The sequence below is a fragment of the Micropterus salmoides genome, unplaced genomic scaffold, assembly GCF_014851395.1.
Source record: "Micropterus salmoides isolate LMB-PRFRI ecotype aquatic unplaced genomic scaffold, ASM1485139v1 Ms_hic_scaffold_23, whole genome shotgun sequence".
NCBI lineage: Eukaryota > Metazoa > Chordata > Actinopteri > Centrarchiformes > Centrarchidae > Micropterus > Micropterus salmoides.
This window is the reverse complement of record NW_024041484.1, coordinates 16,832,135-16,852,752: the sequence shown is the minus strand read 5'-3', so window position 1 is coordinate 16,852,752 and position 20,618 is coordinate 16,832,135. Positions and strand designations below refer to the sequence as shown.

General features: G+C 41.9%; 1 protein-coding gene across 1 annotated transcript in view; it reads right to left on the bottom strand.

Annotated features, from left to right (window-relative positions):
* snd1 (staphylococcal nuclease and tudor domain containing 1) overlaps positions 1-20,618 on the bottom strand; it is a 204,344-nt gene that overhangs the window by 58,213 nt on the left and 125,513 nt on the right. The window contains exon 18 of the mRNA XM_038739206.1: positions 3,496-3,637. Coding sequence (XP_038595134.1) covers positions 3,496-3,637 — 142 coding nt within the window. The remainder of the gene's footprint in view (positions 1-3,495; positions 3,638-20,618) is intronic.

The window sequence follows — 20,618 nt, the reverse complement described above, 5'->3', positions numbered from 1 at the left end:
CTCCAGTGTGAATTCCGAACTGGAAAAGATCAGATTCCACGTGACTTGGCCTGTTCACACAGTCATTATAAGATCTGAGTCACATATGGGCAAAAAAAAATCGGATTTGGGTCACATTGGCCTGCAGTCTCTACATAGCCTCAGTGACCTCTGTTCTACCTAATGTTATCTTCTGTATTCAGGGTGCTTTCTACAGACACTGACATCAAATCACCCATCTCTCATTCTCACTGCGGTATACTTTTTATTCATTTTTCTTTTATTATAAAACATATTTATAACTCATGCTCCTTATTGTTAGTATTATACTGCTACCTGGAATATTTCACTGTATTTTGTTCTCTTCTTGCTGCTGAGACACTTTAATTTTCCTGCGTCGAATCAATTAAGTTCATCTCTTCTTATTGAAGCAAGTGTTGAAACAAATGGCTGCTTTACTGCTGACAGAAAAATGACTTTCTCTGCCAGTCCCGGCTGTATTTTAATCATTATGGTTTCTATAAATACACCTACCTTTCATGATTTAAACCCACAATAAAAGCTATGGATTACTGGAGTTAAGTAAATGGACTCGCACTTATCATCATCGTGTCGTCAAAAGCAAAGTCGTAGTATAGTTTTATTCTTTTAAGTTACGTTCAGTGATGCTTGTTCCTGGCTTCCAAGCTGAACATCAGGCGAGACACAGACCAGGGGAATGCCAGCTAGGCTTGCGCTCCATGTCGTAAGTGTGCTATACCTCAAGGATGGTCAAGGAGTACTCAATGAAAGTGTTTTCTCCATCTGGCAAATAGAAAGCTGACAGTTGCTGCCAAAAACACTGACTGAATTTTGACTCTGATCCTAGCCAGTGAAACTGGAGGAGAAAATGGGTAGGTGTTGTGGAAGTGAACAATTCAGCTTTATAGGTTAATTGGTGTTGAATGGGAATGATCACAACATATACACAAAAATCTATTTCACATGGTTTGGAACCTAAATTGTGTCCCACTCATTATAACCACTATCGATTATGTGAAGTGTCATGTTGTTATCAGTTGCAAAAGGGTATTTATACAATTCAACCTCTGCTTATCTGAGTAAGTAAATTCCTTCACTTCAGAAAATGAAGGTGGTGGGGGTGGGGGGAGAAGGATGGACACATGTAATGATATTGCGAAACACTCAGCTTGTATGATTTTACAGGCCCTAACACTTTGATGTGCTCTTCAAGGGGCTGGTATGACTTAATGTAGCTTTGAGGAAGCGTCAGCGAAAATGAAAGAGACCAAGGGAGAAAAGAAAAAGAGGGAAGAAGGAGGGGAGGGGCAAACAACGTGATAGAGAGGGAGATGAGGAGAGGGAGGCAGGGGGTGAGGACGGTCAGGTTTTACCTCCCTGCTGAGAACAACTTTTTTTTTAACTAGCACGTAAGCATCTTGGTGGAAGAACACGGGCCAATTAAAGGGAAAAATAAATAAATAAGCAAGCCCCAGCATTGCTGGATCATCTAAAATCAAGCCTTTATATGAGAAAAGATTAAATAACTCACAGCTCTCCTGTCAAAATACACTGAGAGCAGCAATAAAAAAATGCAGTTTGTGTACAATTTCTTTAAATGCAACACTTACGTTGCTACTGAGAAAAGTTGTAAATGCTTTGCATCTTGCTGTTTCCCGAGGTCCCTTATAGATATAAGGAATGTATGAGAAGTATGGTGTAAAAAAAAAAAAAAAAAAATATCAACACCACTTTGATTTGCTCTTTCCCTTAAGCCCTTGCAAATCCAACTCCAGTAGACATGGGGACAAAATTTCACTCCACATTTTGCTGCTAAGTGATGCTGAAGGCATTAACCTTAGCTTCAGGTTAGCATGTGCCATGTACTGTACAGCCTCTTCCCAGTGACACATGCTTTTGATCAGTGATAAAACCTTAGCGCATAACCTCAACATCACTCACGACTTGTAGGGGAGTCAAGCTAAAGTAGCCAGAGGAGGTGTAAGGGCTTTAGATTTTAATCTACAGCTCATGGCAAGAAGATGAATAGCAGTTGTTTGTGTTTGTGCACACTTAACACATGAAGGTTTGAACAGTGGAGGAAAGAAAGGAAAGGGGCCTTCAAAAGAACAACTGAGGGCCAAATGCTTCGCACACTCATACGTGATTATTATGGTGTGAATGACTCTCGGGCTCAGATTGGCAGTAAATGAAGGCAAATTAATTAATTACGGCATGAGGCAAATTAAGAGGTGGCCAAAGTCAATTTCACAGCCTCTGACAGTCGACTGCCAGTGAAACCAGATGTGTGTGTGTGTGTGTGTGTGTGTGTGTGTGTGTGTGTGTGTGTGTGTCTGTGTGTGTGTGTGGGGGGGATATGATAGGAAGACCCCCGCATCCTCTACTGCTCCCACACACGAGCTGGCAAACGATGAAGGGACAGTGATTGGCATGAAGGCTTCAGATCTGTTCCAGCCAGTTTGTGAATGCAGGTTTCGCTGCAATTGTGTTGTTTCTCAGTGTCTAATTGTGACAATAATTATGTCACAAAGTCCAATGTGTCACGGACAGGTGAGTTCAAATTCCATTACTCCTTCAAGGAACACAATACAGTCATGTTAATTAAAAAAAAAAAAAAAAAGCCTTCTCTAAACATTGCTCTGGATCATTTCTGAAAAGTCCTTAAAATATTGACTGTGTTGGCAATAATCACAAAAGCATTGCTCAGTTAATTGTAGCCTAAGTATAAGTTCCCCCTCCTTTGTTACTTTGTGTAACTGTGTGCTGTGTGTATGCACCTGTAATTAAACACACATATATATGTATGCATAAACACACACCTTAATTTTGATATTGCAGAGAATGGCCCATTAAGTATACCACCTAAAAGACGGACTCTTACCCAGCACAAAACAGAACGGGGAGGTATTGTGTGTGTATTCATTCACATATAAAACACACACACACAAGCAAACAGAGCTTGTCAGAGGGAGCAGCCATGCGGGAATACCAGGGATTGTTAGTTTTCCCATCTCCAAACTTCTCTCTCCTTTCCTCCCCCTGTCACCGGTGACAAGAGGGGGTGGTTTGATTTATTCTTGTCATTCAGTAGTAATAACAAGTAGGACGTCCTTTGTTTTGTCTCCGCTGGTGGGAGGGATGCTGCAGCAAGGGATGAGGTGAATGTCAGAGTGGTAGAGATAATTGTCATTCATAAAGTTAGTGTTGTGTTAAAAAGGGAATATAAAGTATGAGAGCCCTTGCTCACACCTCTGTGTGGGCAGATTGTTGAAGGTGGTATGTTGTGTAGGATTGCTTTGGATGATGAAATAGTCACTGTAGCATCAAGTAATACATCATGTTTACAAAGCAATTTCAACTTTCACTAAGTGACATCGGATCTACCCATGTGGAAAGGTAACTGTTCAATCATTACTTATTTTATAATCAAATGTTTCCTTCATCAAGCAATTGTCAAGCATTCTTGCACGCACACAAAACACAGTCTCAAGTTACCTGTCTCCACGTCCTGGGCGTAGAAGTGAAGGGTGTCGCTGATTTCGGTGACGTATACTGCTCTGTAGTTGGGCACTCGTTCCTTCTCCTCTGATAGATGCACGACCTCCTCAACTGGTTTCTCCTCATAATTGGCCCAGATCTACAATACACACAGGGGTGGGGGGGACAGAGACAGTTCAGTGACTCCAAAAAATATCAGGCTTCTTCAATACAGATTATTCTTTGTATAATTTGTCCATTTAAACCAGGACAATAGATCATGTGTCACAGAACATGACTCAAACTAATGATGAGAGAATAGCCTTGATATGTCCAATTACTAAATATTTAGAATATTTCTTTCTATCCTTCACATATTTCTGAGTGTGCCAGAAAAATGAAAGAGACCATAATATCATGCTGACATACCAGCCATGGTGATGTATTACCTGGGACAAACTCAAACCCAAGATGCAACCAGCATGTAAGACTGTCTATCGTTTCTACCAATAGACTGTATAAGAATAAATATAATATAAGAAATGGACGTAGTCATCATGATTTTACCCGTTTGTTTGTGGACTGCCGTTTTGAGGCCTCGAGTTTGGCCAATAGGGCGCTGCCATGTTGAGATTTTGCAACCAGGAAGTGCCCGGAAGGGACGATACGGCGGAGCTAACGGCCGTGTGCGGAGCTAGCTAGCTTGCTAGCTAGGTGCAACTGTAACTCACGTTCACTGTCATTTTAACAGCCTGATAAATTTGTCTAGCGAACAATAGTCTTAAAACTAAATGTACTCACCAAAGTGAACAGCCAACTCCTAATAAGTTTTTTCAACGGCACTGGTTAAATTTACACAGTGCCGAGGGTACGAGTCGGCTCTAGCCTGATTGACAGGTCGCCATGGTAACGACTTGTCGAAACATACTCTGCTTTGTGGTCTATTTTAAAATAAACGGGACCATAATTTACTAAAATCATCATTTTGTGTTGAAGAAGACTTGAACTAGCAACTCAGGAAAGTGTTTACTGGGGTAATTATTCAGCTGAGAAGTAGGGTCATTTTCCCATTATTTCTAATGGAGCCAGACTTCTTTTTGCAAGCACAAATGGATTTTCAATACATTTATTCATTTAGCTGACGCTTTTATCCAAAGCGACTTACAATTGCTATACACGTCAGAGGTCGCACACCTCTGGAGCAACTAGAGGTTAAGTGACTCATTGTGGAATCGAACCCAGGTCTCCCACACCAAAAGCAAGCACGTTATCTATGCGCCATCACCACCCAATAGAATGCAGGTTTCAGGGACTTCCGCATTCGCTTCGTACTGTAGACTGGAAGCTTCCCGCCTGTTTCTACCACAGCTTTCTGAACCACAATGATGCTACAAAAATGTTTAAATTCAGAACACATCATTATAAGAATCTTAACATTCCCCACGGATGATTTGAAAGTAGAAACGGTTGTCATAGAACCTGAATCTCTCATGGTATAAGAATTCAAAAATCAGTTTAGAACCAAGACTAAAGGGATGCTAAAAAACAGCAGATATTGTAAACTACATCAGAGCCAAAACAATTGATTAATAGATTTGTCAACTATTTTGATGATCGAGTGACCAATGGAGTAATTTTTCAAGTAAAATAGCAAAACATTTGCTGGTTCAAGCTTCTCAAATGTGAGGATTTGATGCATTTATTTGGCAATATCTTTAGGTTTTGCACTGTTGGTAAGATAAAACGAGCAATATGAACATGTCCCCTCCCTTGAGGCCAGGGAATTTACGATTTGTTTCCACAATTTCAAAACATTTTATAGACTAGTCGATTGCTCAAGAAGAAAATCTACAGATTCATTGATCATGAAAACAACTGTTACAGTTTGTCAAAAAATTTATGCACAATTACAAGAAACTAGATCTTGTCTATTCAGTAGTGAGTGTATGTTCCTGTTAAAACGTGACTATTAAAAACATTTAAGAAGGCAAAAAATATCATCAGTTTATTAGAAAGAGCAGCGTCTGTGTTTTTGAGTACTAAAAGTGATAACGTCAGGATTTCTAAATACCCTGGTGTACCGTAATCCCATCCAAGCTTAGTCTCAATGATTACTAGTGATATAGGTGGGTGGCTACTGTTTACTTGTGCTGTTTGGCCCAAACATGATACATGGGACTCTACTGTGGCCAAAGTCGGGCGATTCACATGTGTTCTTGTACACTTTTATTCTATTTAGACCTTTAAGCCCCTTTTCCACTGCACGGTACCAGTTCAGCTCGCCTCGCCTTTTTTTGGTTTGGAAAAGATGTACCTGTACCTGCTACCAGGTACTTTTTTTCCCTATCACCTCTGTCAAGGTTCCAAGTGAGCTGAGGCGATACTTAAAATGTGAAGTGAAAACACAGCAGCTGATTGGTCAGAGAGAATCGTCACTATTCACTGCGTCATCATAGTGCGTGCCTGACAGAGGCCAGCAACAGAAAGTTTTATATTTTACTTGACAGTTTTATGAAAAGTGATGGCGGAACAAAATTGTGCTTGAAAGTTTTCGGAGTTATGGAGCTTGGGGGGCCGGCCAGCCGCCCGCTCACAGATGGACAGACAACAACGGCAGAGGAAAACACATCTGTTAGGTTTTCATACCACTCATCTGTCTTTATATTCGGAGTAATGTTGAAACGTTTTAGGTTTTAACTCAAATCAAGAGACAGCTTTTTGATGGTTGCTGGTGTGTGTGTCGTATTGAATATTACGTTGCGGCAGTTGTGTGTGGCGTCGCTATGATGACCAGCTACACTGAGGGGTACTGTCTCTGGGTGCTATCAGCAAGGGAAAATGGAGCACAGCTAAACTGAGTCGAGTCGAGCTGGTACTGGTAATGGAAAAACAGCTTTAGAGCGACGGCAGTTTTGTAAGGATATTGTGGCTTTGTCAAGGGGCTGTTTTAGGGTTCAGTCTTTAAGGGTTAGGGGTTCAAGTTAGAATCAGGCTAAGATCAGGGTTGAGGTTAGCCATGTAGTGTTGGTGATAACACAGCTGTGGAAAATAATGTACTCAATGAGGTCTCTTACAAACATAGCAATTTGTGTGTGTGATTGTGTAAGCAGGTTACATCCTTTCTATGCTGCATCAAGGTTAATTCTCTTCGGCTCCCCAGGAGAAACAGAGGGCAGGAGGCTCATTAGGGAGAAGTGCTTTGCCTTGGGCCACATATCAAACTGCATGGATGTTAGTAGGTGTGTGTGGGCGTGCGTGTTTACAGAGAGCTAGGGATGCGGAAAAAAGAGTCGGTGGTTGTCAAGACTGAATACAGCATGTTTGTATACAGCTTCAAGTACAGTAACAGTATTAAGCATGTGCACCAAGGCAGGGTGGTCAGGAAAAAAGTGAGCTAATCAACTCCCTGCAGATTAAACGCTGGAAAAGGGAAGTGAAGGAGATGTACAGGGAGTCAAGATGGGCAGGGAACTCAGAAGTCAAAAAGTGCAACCATCTTCACAGTGCTCCAACTTCTTGTGTAGCAGCAGCAGCACAGCTTGTTACCGTTTATTTCTGCAGGCTATTTGGGAAGTGTTTACTTTTTAAAGGTTACAGAAAGAGAAGGAAAAGAGGCAGACAGCGCCGTGATATTAGCCAATTAGGTTCTGGCTAATTATTTAACTGCATGGTATCATCGAGCTAATTAGATTAGCTAGTTTTAGTGTTGTCATTTTTTCACTCTGCCTTAGCTCATCTGCAGAGCAACGCTAGTGTTAAGGCTTAGTTAATCATACCCGAGGCGGTTTTTTAATATGCTGGCTCTTCAGCATGTTAAGATTATCCTTTTACCTCATTGATGCGGTGATGTACAGTGGCAAGAGTCTCAGAGACGTGAACAGTCTGTGTGTGCAACCCAAACAACAGAGAAATTGATGAATGAGATTTAGAGGAAAAAAACAATAGCTAGAACCATGGAAGTCATGCTTCAAACTGTTACCCATGAAACAAAAGATGGGTCTTACTACCCAATTACATTCAATTATCCATCCAGCAAAGGCTGCAAAACAAAAAAAAGAAAAGAGAAGGGGAAAAGAAGGGAAGGAATGATGAAAGAAAGCAGGTAGAAATTCAGGGGATTGAGGGCGAGCAAGGTTAATGAAGACCGAAAATGCAGGCATGGTTCGTAAACCCCGAGATCAACCAGGGTTTTTTTTGTATGGCATTACACCGGCATGTGCATTATTAGCACACTCATATACAGCCACATGCACACATTATATGCACAGTCACAAGTGCTGGAATACACAGTCTATGGCAATAAACATGCTTCCCACACTGCAATTGAGCCGACATGGCTTGGCTTTTTAATCAAACCTGCAGCACCAGTTACGGATTACAAAGATTAGAGTGTCACCGTTCATTAGCCTGGTGGCCATCACTGCGGCACCTTTAGGGTGGTAGCAAGTGGGTGGGCTTACGGTGGGATTGGACACAAAGCACAGCCACAAGGCATCTGTTGACCTCTGATCTTGTGTTGAGTGTGGATGTCACAGTGACAAGAGATGGGTGTAAAGACAGATAGAAGAACACATTTGCCTTGCCACTGAAAGTTCTCCATGAAACACTACATGTGCTGAAGACACAACTAGACTGCTTAACTTAAATTTAGACGTTGCACAACCATATACATAATCAATGAAAAGAGGCGAGCAGATGTAGATTTGCTCCAACAGTACATTCTCAAAAGAGGTACAAACAAAGATGCGGGCGGTCTCCGGCCTCTCATTCAATCTACACGACCACAGCGCAAGTGAAACGTGAGCAGTCCTGGACTGATTAAAATAGAAGCGTATCTGTTCCGTCAGGTGTACATGAGACAGGACTGCTGAAACACCTCTTCTAAAGAAATGCCCTAAGAAGCACAAATAAAGCTGTGTGCGCCTGAGATGAAAAGTCAGGCAGAAATGTTTATGAAATGTTGTAGCTTTGGTAACCCCAAGTTGAATGATTCAAGATCCTGAAGAAAGCTTGCTGAAAAATGAGTTGAAATAGTAGAGCTATCACTCACACACACGAAACAGCATGTTGTCACAGTAAACATCTACATCATCAATTGTCTTTTTGTGGCAAAAAATGGTCAGTGTGATTACAGCAACATGAACATTGTCGCTCGGTGCACCATTAGAAACACTGTAGAGCCTCATAACTTTTCAAGCACAAAAAAAAAAAAACACACACACGCGCGCGCGCACGCGGTGCCCAAGGCTGATGACCTTCCGTGAGCAGCCAACCATCCTGTTTGTTCCACTTGAATGCAGGTATGTGACTGCTGCTTCTGCTGCTGCTCTGCAACCAGACGCAAGAGCCACCAAGCTGCCAGAAACAATGAGTGAGAGAGAGCGAGAGAAGGGATGAGAAGAGAGACATAGAAAGATGGGGAAAAGAAAAAAGCGGCAGCCCATTAAGATTAGGCTGAAAGGACAACAAGTCCTAATAATGGAGGCCAAGCTAAGAGAGATGGCAGGTTAGGCTGACCTTCACAACTCCTGCATGGCAAAACACACTTACACCCAAGTGAGGGTAAAGTGATGGGGGCTGAGCTATTGCTGCACGTGGTGACTATCAGAACCGCATGTAAAGGGCAGAAGGAGGTGTCTAAGCATGTGTGATAAGGATTAGGCCTGGTCCCATTTCCATTTTGCAAATCTGTTTCCTTTTCTTCTACTCTACCTTTTCATTCTCTTAATCTTCTGCCCCCCTGCTTGCTTTCTCTCGGTAAACCTCAATGATCTTACTGCCTCAGTCCATCTTTTTATTATCCAATCCATTACAATAAAAAACATCAGTTAATAATTTAATATTTTCAGTTTATAGAAATTCTGACAAACTTTCTAAGGAACCAGCCCCTGTAACTTAAGAGTCAAATGTGTTTCTTAAACAAGTGAAACCTTGATGCTAAATGCCTTGCCCTGAAGTAAAAAAAACCTGTTTTTAGCCAAATTGTTGCAGCAAATCACCAGTGGCGAGTCTTCATTTCCCAGCCTGGCACACCAGATACCTCGCTGATGGAGGAGTAGCTCTTTGACAGTTGGTAAGTGCAGCTCTGCTTTGGAGAGTTAAGTGGGTGGCTGATTAGCTTAGTGCCAATTTGTCTGAATATTTCTAATTTGATGAAGAGCACGGCACCCTAGAAAGACTAAGCAATTGTGCTACATTCATAGATTCGCACATACAAGCACAGGTGGATGAATACACAGACAGATGGATGACTGAACACACATGTAGTGCCAAAACGAGGGGGTGAAGGCGGCAGCGTGTCAATTCTAGTAGTGTGTGTGTGTGTGCGTCTGCTGATACAAATCGCCACTGCATCGTAAATTACACATTATGTACTTTTGTAGCAGTCTAACTGTTAAGAGAAACATTTGAACGATACCTAAAAACTAAACTGACATATCTCCAATATTATAATCTGGATACCAGTTGTCAATTGCATTTCTGAAAATGAGTTTTATATTTGAGAAAATGGGTTTTATTTTTACTTTTTCTGTGAAATTAAGAGCAATATGTTGTCATTAATTGACACACACAGAAGAGAGTTCTCCTTGACAAGAACATTATGAGCACTACTGAGTACAGTCCGTCTTCACAATTCCTCATTAACCTGTCTTCACATACCGCACTCACACACTTGACAGCTACAGTGGCGCTATCCTCTGATTCAAACACACACCTCAGTAGACAAGGTTGCTCAGCCCTCGCAACCTGTCGCAAACTAGCAAAGTATGGAGTAATATGAGCAAGATAATACAGAGGGGTGTTTCTTCTTACATAGGAACTCACAAAGTTCTATTCTTAATTCATTACCCAATCACACTTGGAGAACAATTTAAATCAATATGAGCATGTTATTCATAAGAGTGCACTTTGTAAATCAATTCAGCCCCTATTATATCCCTGATGGATCCCCTTTAGAGGGAATAGTTAATTAATTCAATCGAGGGCACATTTTTCTCTTCACGTCTCCCCGTGTTAAATTGTAGCCTTTTTTAGAAGCTCACATCAAAGGGCTTAAAGCTAAAATTAAGGGACCACATTTACTTATGATTAATGTTTTCCTGTTTAGATGCTAGGTGATACAACAACTGATAGTATCAAAGGGAACTAGTGGAAACTCAGTAAAAGATGCATTTTTAAATGAAAAGTTAAACACCACCTGAACTATTTTAGCTATAAATCCCTTTGGTACTTGATGTAGCAACTAAAGAATGCTAAATGATACGGTGTATAAAAGTTATCCCTGCAAATAATGACAAGCTCAAGAATTTGACTAGCATACAAAGTGAGAAAGAACTAATCAGAAATCTGCATTGCAGTCACGTTAATGAGTGGGACAGGTTGGTGTGACAGAAAGGGGTACAGCCCTGGATTTCCTGATGCTTGATGATGTTGTCTGCATTGACTAAATCATTAGAGGCTGATGATGATCAACAAGACGGACGATTGCTTCGCTTATGGTCAATCTTCAATATTACAGCTCCTCTTATGAGCACTTTATTTAAAAATCATGGTTTATAACATTTTAGGACACTTGGGTAGCATAGGGTAAAATTCCTGTCCATACCCACAACGACTCAATTTCTGGAAGTAAAACAAATTTGGCCATGTTTGATGAACAGGAGCAGGGAGCCATCTACTTTAAGGGCTTTTACTTAAGCCTGTTATTGCATCCACACAAAAGTAAAAACAACAGAACAATAATTATTGTCTTGTTAGCGGGCAAATATTGTAGCGCTAAGAGTTGTAAAGCATTTAACCACAAAAACAAAACCCAAAAAACAGATCTTACACACTTTAGAGCAGCTTATCTTTTTTAGTATCAATGATTAATATTTACAAGGCTAATAGCTGTTGAATGGTTGTATTTATAAATACAGGTAGTGCCGTTGTGTGTGATGTTATTGGGGGCCATCAGAGACAAAATCCCCCTTTGCAAAAAATAAAAATAGCATAGGAATATTATGACCAGTTCCATACAAATACACATTTAAGAGTTGTCTTTTTCACCCCTTACATGTGTGTTTTTATGTGTATTCCTCTTTGCTGTAATGTAAATGTAATGATATGATAAGTGTATATGTTCCTCTTTCAACTCTGGCTTTTCAAACCAATATGACTTGCTGCCTATAACTAACGTGATGAGAGGGTGGTGTCAGGTAAATCCTTAGAGCTGATAAAAGGTATCACACAGCTTGACTGACTGGCGGGCTACCAGGCCCAATTTGGTTTATCGACTGCATGTGACACAACCGACGTGAGGGCAACATCAGTTTTCTTGACTACCCCAAATCAAATTTAAGTAACTTCCATGTGGGGGGGGGGTTCCCTTTGTTGATCTTGATTGGAGTGTGAGTTGAGTGACAGTTGTCAGGGTGGCCTAGTCGCTCTTGTACAGTAAAGAGAAAAGGTATTAACCCAATGCAACCGCCTGTCTCCAAGGTTAAGAGGGGTTTGTTGAAGGTACATTAACCCGATTGCTCACCTTGTCATGGTGGGATAAGTAAGAGGGGTGGCTGGAGTAGTGGAAGGAGAACTGATTTACAGGAAGGGGGACTTCCTGCACAAGCTACCTTGCGATATACCTTGCTTATGGGCCTGGAAGGACACACGTGGACATAGTAACAAAACATGTCAGTTGCACACAGGCTTATCTGACAAGCTGTAAAGTAAAATCACCACCACTATATCATGTTTGGGGAGACAATTGTTATAATTCCAGAGGCAGTTCTTTTTTATAACAACTTTTCTCTGTATAACACAAAGTATTGATGTATTGTTTTGAATGTGGCATTTATCACATGGAAAAATAAAACACACTGGACTCCATCTTGGATTCAGATTGTTTTCCAATATTTCTAGGTTCAAGTTGAGGCTACACTGTCTGGATTTCCACTCTTGGATACAGTGCCTGCCACTGGAATCTTCTTAAATAAGAATATTAGAAAATAAGTGTCTACTTTCACGTCCCAAGCCAAACACGGGGGGGGGGCAAGAGAGGGACGGAGGGATGAGTCTCTCGGATGTGGTTACTTAGCAGATAAATTATGCATTAAAACTGCACAGGTGGCGCGGGACAGGGTTTTTAGGTGAAGGGAGGGAGCCGAGCAGCTGGGGAATTCATAACAGAAACGGGAGAGCAAGCGAAGGAGAGAGGGAGAAGAGGGAAAGAGATACTCCCTAGCTTCATATCACAGCCAACAGATGTTCTCCCATCACAGAGGCGGCAGGCAAGTGGCTGGGCTACTCAACCTCGGCTTACACGGCTAATATGACCCCCCCCCTTATGCTACACACACAGACACGCACAACATTCAAGTGCTTGGAGATGACCTAAGGCTATCGCTGTGGCAACTTGTAACACTTTTAAATTGCCACAAATTGATCCACTCAGACGTTCGTTCGTGCATGTGTGTGGTGTGCATGTTGGGTGAGAGCGAGTCTGTCGGCCCACTGACAAAGTAGTATTAGCAACAAGTAAGTAAGTCTATATAGCACCTTTCAAGAGGAGACATCAAAAAGTGCTTCACAGACAAAAAAGAAAATAAAAGCAACAGACATGACATACAGATAAACTAGAGATAATTTGTGCCTGACAGAAATCAGCACTATGCATGCGTGAACTGAGGGGGGTGGGGGTCGTGTTACCATGGAAACAGGACGTGTGGCTGCATATGTAATCATGTACACACAAGTCTACACCTGTGCCACCATCCTACTGTCACCCTACTCAGCTGGTACAGAAAACCAGAAGGCTGAGAGTACGAACCAGTCTCTGCTCACAGATCACACACACACACCAAACCACACACACCATTCCCTGGGGGCAGTCACTCCAGCATATGGAGCCTTATGTCAAGTGGGATGTTTTTCCTCTTCTATTTTTTATTTTTATTTTTTTTTTTTTAACCACAGCAGTGAGTGTGTATATCCGCGGTCATTAAAAGATGATCAAGTCAAGCAAGAGGTCATCAGAGCAAAACAAAAGCAGCGCTGGGGAGTAAGCATGCAATTAAAGCCGACCAGCTGCAAGTGCGAGGGCACATGATCCAGACACTCGATCTTCAAATGGTGTAGACAGGGGCAGAAAAAGACACAGAAAAGACTAAATAATTATGTTGTAGCCAAAAAAAACGCTGTGTCTGATTGTGTATCATGATAACCTTGATATAAAATGAGGTGCTGCTGGAAGGTGAGATGGAGGGTTTTACAGAGGGACATGAGCATTTATTTAGAGGTGGGCTTGATTTGTGTTTGATTACTATGTTTGCTTGTCCTGCACAGATTTTGCATTTGTATGTGTGATCTGCCAGATGTGTTCCCCTCTCTTGCTGCTCTTGTCCTTCACATTTTTTCTCTGATGACTCCCCCTTCAACAGCCATTCTTATGACCTTGATGCCAAATGGATGAAGTTCCGCCTCTCTCTATTAATACACCCACCTTGCTCAACAGCATGCAGGATGGAAGTGGGCTGAAATTAATGATCAGTGCACAGCATTTTAGCCCACCCCCTGTTTTCTCCTTTTATCCTTCCGCTATAAGATGTGTTTCAAGCAGATTATTGTCCATGAGAGCATGCTCTTCGTCTGATCACTGGAAATTATAGAAGAGCTTAAAGTAACAAGGAGAGGAAGAAAAAAAAAGAAGCGGGTATAAAGTAGAGTGATTAAGAAATAAGACTACCTCAATGTTACAATGTATAAGTATGCAATTAAAAGCCAATTAATCAAGTTTTTAATTAACAGGCTAGTCTGTCCCGGCTTGCCACAGTGTTGCCATGACGACTGGTTTTCCAGGGTGCCGTTATCTCTTCTCTTCCTTTCTCTGTGGAGGACTCCTGATCATTTTTCTCTTTGATCACACCTTCCATCCATTGTTCCTCCCCTCCCTATGCTCCTTCCATTTAAGAAGAAGCTGAAATAATGGGAGGTATGAAAGAGAGGGAGCGATGGAGGGAGGAAAGCAGAGCTGGTGGGGATTAAGGGAATGGGAAAGATGCAGGATAGCAGATAGTGACAGAGGTTAATGTGGATCTGGCAACGGCGAGGGACAGCGAAAGAAGGCGAAAACAGGAGGGAGAACTAGAAGGAGGAGTGGGAAACAGAAGGGGGGAGGGGGAGATAGCAGAAAAAGATGGCAGTATCATCACATCAGAGGTAAAGCCCCTTGAAGTCTCTGAATCACTTCCAATCTCTCGCAATTGTGTTTTTTGAGTGATTCAAAGGTCTCGTGGTGCTCTTGTGAATGCTGCTTACACAGTTAGAGAAACTGAGCTAATCAGCATTCTTGTATGTGGGAGTAAGGTTGGCATTGTCACCCATGTGTGCTAGAACACAAATATAAACTAATATGGGGCATGAAATCGACGCTGCAGGAGCCCTAAAATTTAGAACACAGAGGACTGAAGGCATTTCTTCCGTCTTATGTTTTTGTCAATTGACCCCACAAAGTACTCACTACAGGAGATGGTCAGAAGGCACTGATTGCCTTGATGGATAAGAAGAAAAAACAGCTGCGAGGCTTGGCCTGATGACCAAATGGCTTGCAGTGCAGCAATAAAATAGTAAATGATATATTATATAATACAAATATTCTTCAATATTTTTTCTGACAGTGACTCTCAGGCGTCACTGTATAGCCAAATGCTGTGCCACAAGTTACATACTGGACCCATGCAAAATGCTTTGAGTGACCCATACTGACACAAAGAGCAAGTAATAGAAATAAGCAGCTAAAGGAAAGTAATGTGCTAATTGTGGGAAAGAAACAGAAACTAATAGTAAAGGAAAGAAAGGGGCTGAGAGAGACTGGTACAACAGCAGGGAATCGGAAGTGCAGTGATGACGAGAGCCTGTTTATGTAACCGTCTCTCCCTAAGGCATGAGAGAGCGAGGGGAAGACAGCAACTCTGTAAAATGCACAAAAACACACTTGCAAAACTAGCAGAGTGGTCCCATTCTCTAGATTTGGAGTGTTTTCTGCAGGCTAGCCAACCAGGAGACTGAACACAGTAAAAGTGGACTGACCTAAATTATTAGAGGAATGCTTAAGAACAATTCTCTCAAACCCGGATCTTTACAAAAGAAAATGTGTCATGTTGGTGAAAAAGAGGCAACAGGGGAGGACAGGCGCAGTTATTTCAGGTACGGTGCCCGCCCTGTTAATTAACCCCTCCACTTCCTCTTAGTTTGACTGATGAGATGGAATAGGCCAACCACACCTCTAATGGTCAGTAAAATACAAAAACACACACAACTCAGAATACACAAGTGAACAGCTACATACTCTCACAAACTATTTGTTTAAATATTTAGTGGTATATATTGGAATCTAAATATTAAAACGATAACATATGGCTTTGAAATGATCACAGGTGACAGATGGTACCGAGCTTATGAAAACACGAAAAACACTATATAAAGGTGTGTCAGAAATTCTAAACAAGTATTTCATAAATCTGTGAAAGTGGAAAAAACAAAGCTCAAGGTCCATCTGAATACAATGATCTTTAAACCATCAAAGCATAACTCACAAACAATCCAGCCTGTTTAATATAGAAATCATTCCGATGCTACATCTCTCCCTGCTTCTTTGTATTCATCCACCTATTCCTTCTTTCCGTATATCACTGTAGGTTGACAGCCCATGAAAAAGGACCCATCCATTTTCTATTTAGAGCTAGCATTTTTTTGAAGGTTTAACAAACATGTTTAATGCCTTACCACAAAACAGCAAAAGCAATCTGCAGAGCACTGGCATTTTATAACTTAACTAGGGTCACAACAACATATTTTATTTTGTTAGACAGTCTGACGATCCCTGAGAGGCCACCAAAAACACTAAAATATGAGTCTCGCAGATAAAACTTGAGCCAGGTGACAGGTATGGCCCTTTGTAGTCGGCAGAAATGTGGCTCATATTATCCCTGATGGTAACATACAGTAGCTAGCCATTGTTACCCAGTGAGCAGCATCCACTATAAGACAAATGAGGAGAATTTGTCTCATTCAGAGAAACGGCAGGCACCCCAGCTTTTTTTTGTGTGCTCTTGTTGAACTGATGCACTTCGAACAGGTGGACGACAGACCAGAGGACAGAAGGAGGGGAAAAAATTCCATCAATGAACCAATACATTCTCCTCACAGACCAAAAGCTTCAGAGAGCAAGTGAGGTAAAGGGAGAATAATAAATGAGAAGCCCAATTCAGGGTTTAGACTGAGAAAGTGTTAAAAGGAGGAGGGGAATAATGGAGCCAGAAAGACAAAGAGTTTGAATTAAAGACGAGATGATGAGAAAAAAGACCGATGGGGATGATAGCGTGTAGGTCCTGAAGCAAAAGCAAATGAATGAGAGAAAGAAAGTGGAGGAGTTGAAGAGGGGGAAAAAGTAAGAACAGCGGAAGAATGAAAGACAGTGGGGGAACTGCTGTGAGGCCAACAGAGGAAAGGAATAAGCAAATGCATTTAGGAGAGGAATTGGCTGCTCAACCAAGACTGGTCTGCCAATGTGTGGAAGACTATCTGTCTATGAGCAGGTAATAAACAGAACTGATGAGGCTTTCGCACCCACACTGGCTATAAGCTGATTCTCCTTATTCTGGCCTGATTTGCCTCAACCTAGATGAGGCTAGAAGAGTCTGTGTAGATTGGGCATCATAACAGCAGCAACATAATAATATTCGTAAATAATAATGCATATTTAGCAAGGTCAGAGGTGTCAGCACATGGCATAACCCTTTCAGGTGAGTGGCCAGGCTAGTGGGGCAATGTCCACAAGGTCTGATCTTAATGCATTGGAACTAATAAAACCGGAACTCATTAAATTGGTCACGGTTTTAACCGCCAACCAGCAGCGAGAGCATTTAAATGGTGCCCTCAAGAAACAAATATTTAGCATTTCATTAGACTGCAGAGAAAAGTGAGGAAAGCAGGGAGGGCAAATGTAAGGGAGGCGTATTTCACTGCCGACCCATATTAAATGGAGTTAAGTGTGGCTCTGAGCAGGGGCCCTAAAAAATGTCAAAGTGTGTGTTAAATGACTATAACTTGCGTGTGTCGTATTTTTAGAGCAAACACGGACAGGCCACACTGTTTCCTTTCTACCCCTGATTAAACAAGAACGATTAGAGAGGAAAACTGAAGCAGGGGGGAAATGTGCAGACTTGATGTTTTCACAGCATCTGCCTGATGACTCCAAAAATAAATAAATGTCAGTTATCTTGGGGGGGGGGGAATGTCATCACTGGTTCTAGCCATAATGGATGTTCACATGAATGCCGTGGCAAATACATCATAGCAGGGTGTCTGTACAAATTGCTGCAAGGTCACAGGAATGTCACCAATACAAGATCATTCGAGTTATCATCCAACTGATCTTTTAAACTACCATGTTAACTAAATCACTTTCTATAGCATGAATATGAAAAAATTCACATCTGAAAAGGGTATTCCAAAAGGGAACATTTTCAAGGTAAGTAGTATTAGATAAATACGTACAGCATTAAAAGAATACTGCATCAATTAACACCCACTGAACAAGATAATAACCTTTGCAGCAACAGACTAATCAAAGCTCTGCAGTCTGAGGTCAAATGTGGCTGTGTTTCACTTCTAAGGCTTGCTGTCTGTATTCCACGCACTCATTCTAGTGGAGGTAGGAAGCAGTCAGCCACAACCAGTCCTCAGCAAACCAAGTGGAAAAGTGTCTCCTTACAGTGTCCCAGGAGGGACAAACCAGAGGAAAAAGGAGATCAAATAATCTACTAGCCCGACTGCAGTAGGTGCATGCCCTTTACACATACACTTTCATAAGCAGAGATGGGGGAGAAACTGGGGCAAAGGAAGACAGGGGGGAAGCCCCAACATATAAGAGGCAAGGGGGAAGGAGGTTGTGTTTTCTATTGTGGGTGGCGGAGCCAAGCATGTGTTAATCAGCCATAATGCAACGCACTATGTCATTTCACATTATGCTCTCTGCCGGCGGTTTACCTCCTCCTACTTTTTTCAGCCTTCTCTCGCCTCAGCCATCCCGAGAGAGAGAGAGAGGGGGGGGGGGGCTGCCTGAGTTTTTCTGCACTGATGAACCAAAGGCAGCCACAAACCTGCCCCTGCGGACCTCTGCTAAGAGCTGCAAGAACCCTATGCATGATTAGAGAAGGGAAAGCACAAGGCCAAGGACATGCAGACAAATGCATATAAACACATACACAGGATCATGAAAATGACAATGAGCATGCACACAAATGCAAGTTAAAGGAAACGCACAAAGAAAACATGGACAGTAAGGACCATATGTACACTGCTACAAGGGCAAAGCAGCACAAGTACACAAAGTGTACGGTCGACATGTTGCGCTAAACAAATATGGCCTACTTCCTGTTTGTATGCTTCATCAAGTAGAATATTTCATCTGAGAGTGTGTCCTGATGTCCTTGTGGCTGGATGCATTTTTCAGATGACATTTTCAAAGTCAGCGTGCAACTCATGTAAATGTATAATTCAGCACGCAGAAGGTGAGACTGCTGAGATGGGCTTGCTTCATTGAGTACGTCTTACAGCTTTTAGTTTCTTGCTCATCAAAAACCAGTTGTATGAGTCAGTTTGCAGGTGAGCGCTGTGAGCGCCATGTGCACGAATGCACAGCCTGCATATCGGATGGGGAACAAAGCAGATAAAGATGGAAAGAATGTTTGCATGTCTATTCGCAAGACTGCAAGTGGAGCTGACAGACTGCTGAATTTGCAGCTTAGAATTGGGGAAAAGGAGGATAAAGACTGAGAGAGAGAACTGGAGGTTGGGGTGTAAATAAAACACACATCGCTGGATCCACTGATCTCTTTCTCTGTCTTTCTGTCTCTCTGCCTCAGGGCACTGAGGGTCCAAGCTTGCAGTCTACAGTGGTGGGAGTGTCCCTGGAGAGTGTGTGCGTCAATGTATGTGCGGTCGGTCTGCACATGCTCAAAGAGTGTTTGAGTAAGCAGGAGAGAGACAGTGAGAGTATGGTAAATGCACGTGTGGCGCCTCCCTCCTGCAACCAAGTTTGTGTGTGCGCGGATGTGTACAAAGCACACAGAATCATATTATGTAATCTTTTAGCCATATGAAAAAGCCTCTGTCAGCTCTTTGCTTTTGTGTGGTAGGTGGTTCACTTTATGCACACAGTGCTGAGCAGAGGATGAAGGCAGGAGTAAACTCAAGCACACGCAAACAGGCATGTAAACATAAGGGTGTAGTAAACAAACAGAAAAGAAATGGTATGCAGTCACACACAAATACACACATCTCCACATATGAATGCAAAGACACAATGCAGACAGAGACTGAAGCCTGAGAATATGTGGCATATAACAGAGCGCACAGTCCTCTCCATCTTTTCCAGAAATGTGAGGTCTCACATGGGTCACTTCTCGCATTGTGGCCCCCCTGCAGGCAATAATGTCCCCTTGCTGTGATCCCACTGTCCTTTCACACACGCCAACAAACCCTGCAACCTTCATCTTGCTTATGTATTGACACACTGGCAATCGGGCCAAACATTCTCTCACTAAACGTGTTAGTGATTTCCAGCATGGAATAGGGTCCCCTGAGCCACTGATCTGAAAGGTGGCAGGCCATCACAAAAGCTTTAGTATTGCCTCTGCTGTGTTATATGCCGTTGCTGGTGCTCAATACTGGCAAGCTTTTTGGATTTTATTTTTAATTTACTGAATTGCGATGTTGCCGATATCATTTATGAGTTAATGCGAATAATTAGCCAATCATATGACATATATAAACATTAATAAAAACGTATTAAGATATTAAACTGTACTTTATTAAACCAATGTAAAGTAATAACCCTGCTGTGGTATTACAGTATAGCTTGTGAGCAAGTGCTTGAGACATTTTCATTAGCCAACAACAGTTATTTTTCTGACACACTTTAGTTAGCTTGTGCTGAAGAGGCATTGCACTGTATTGTGCTCTGGTTTCTAATGCTGTTGATCACCCAAAAAAAAAAAAAAAAAAAAGGTCATGTTTTCAAGAGAGCACATCAATTGCTGGTATCTTTAAACCTGGACAGAAAAGATGATTTGACCAGAGTCATCCAACTTGCTACTCAC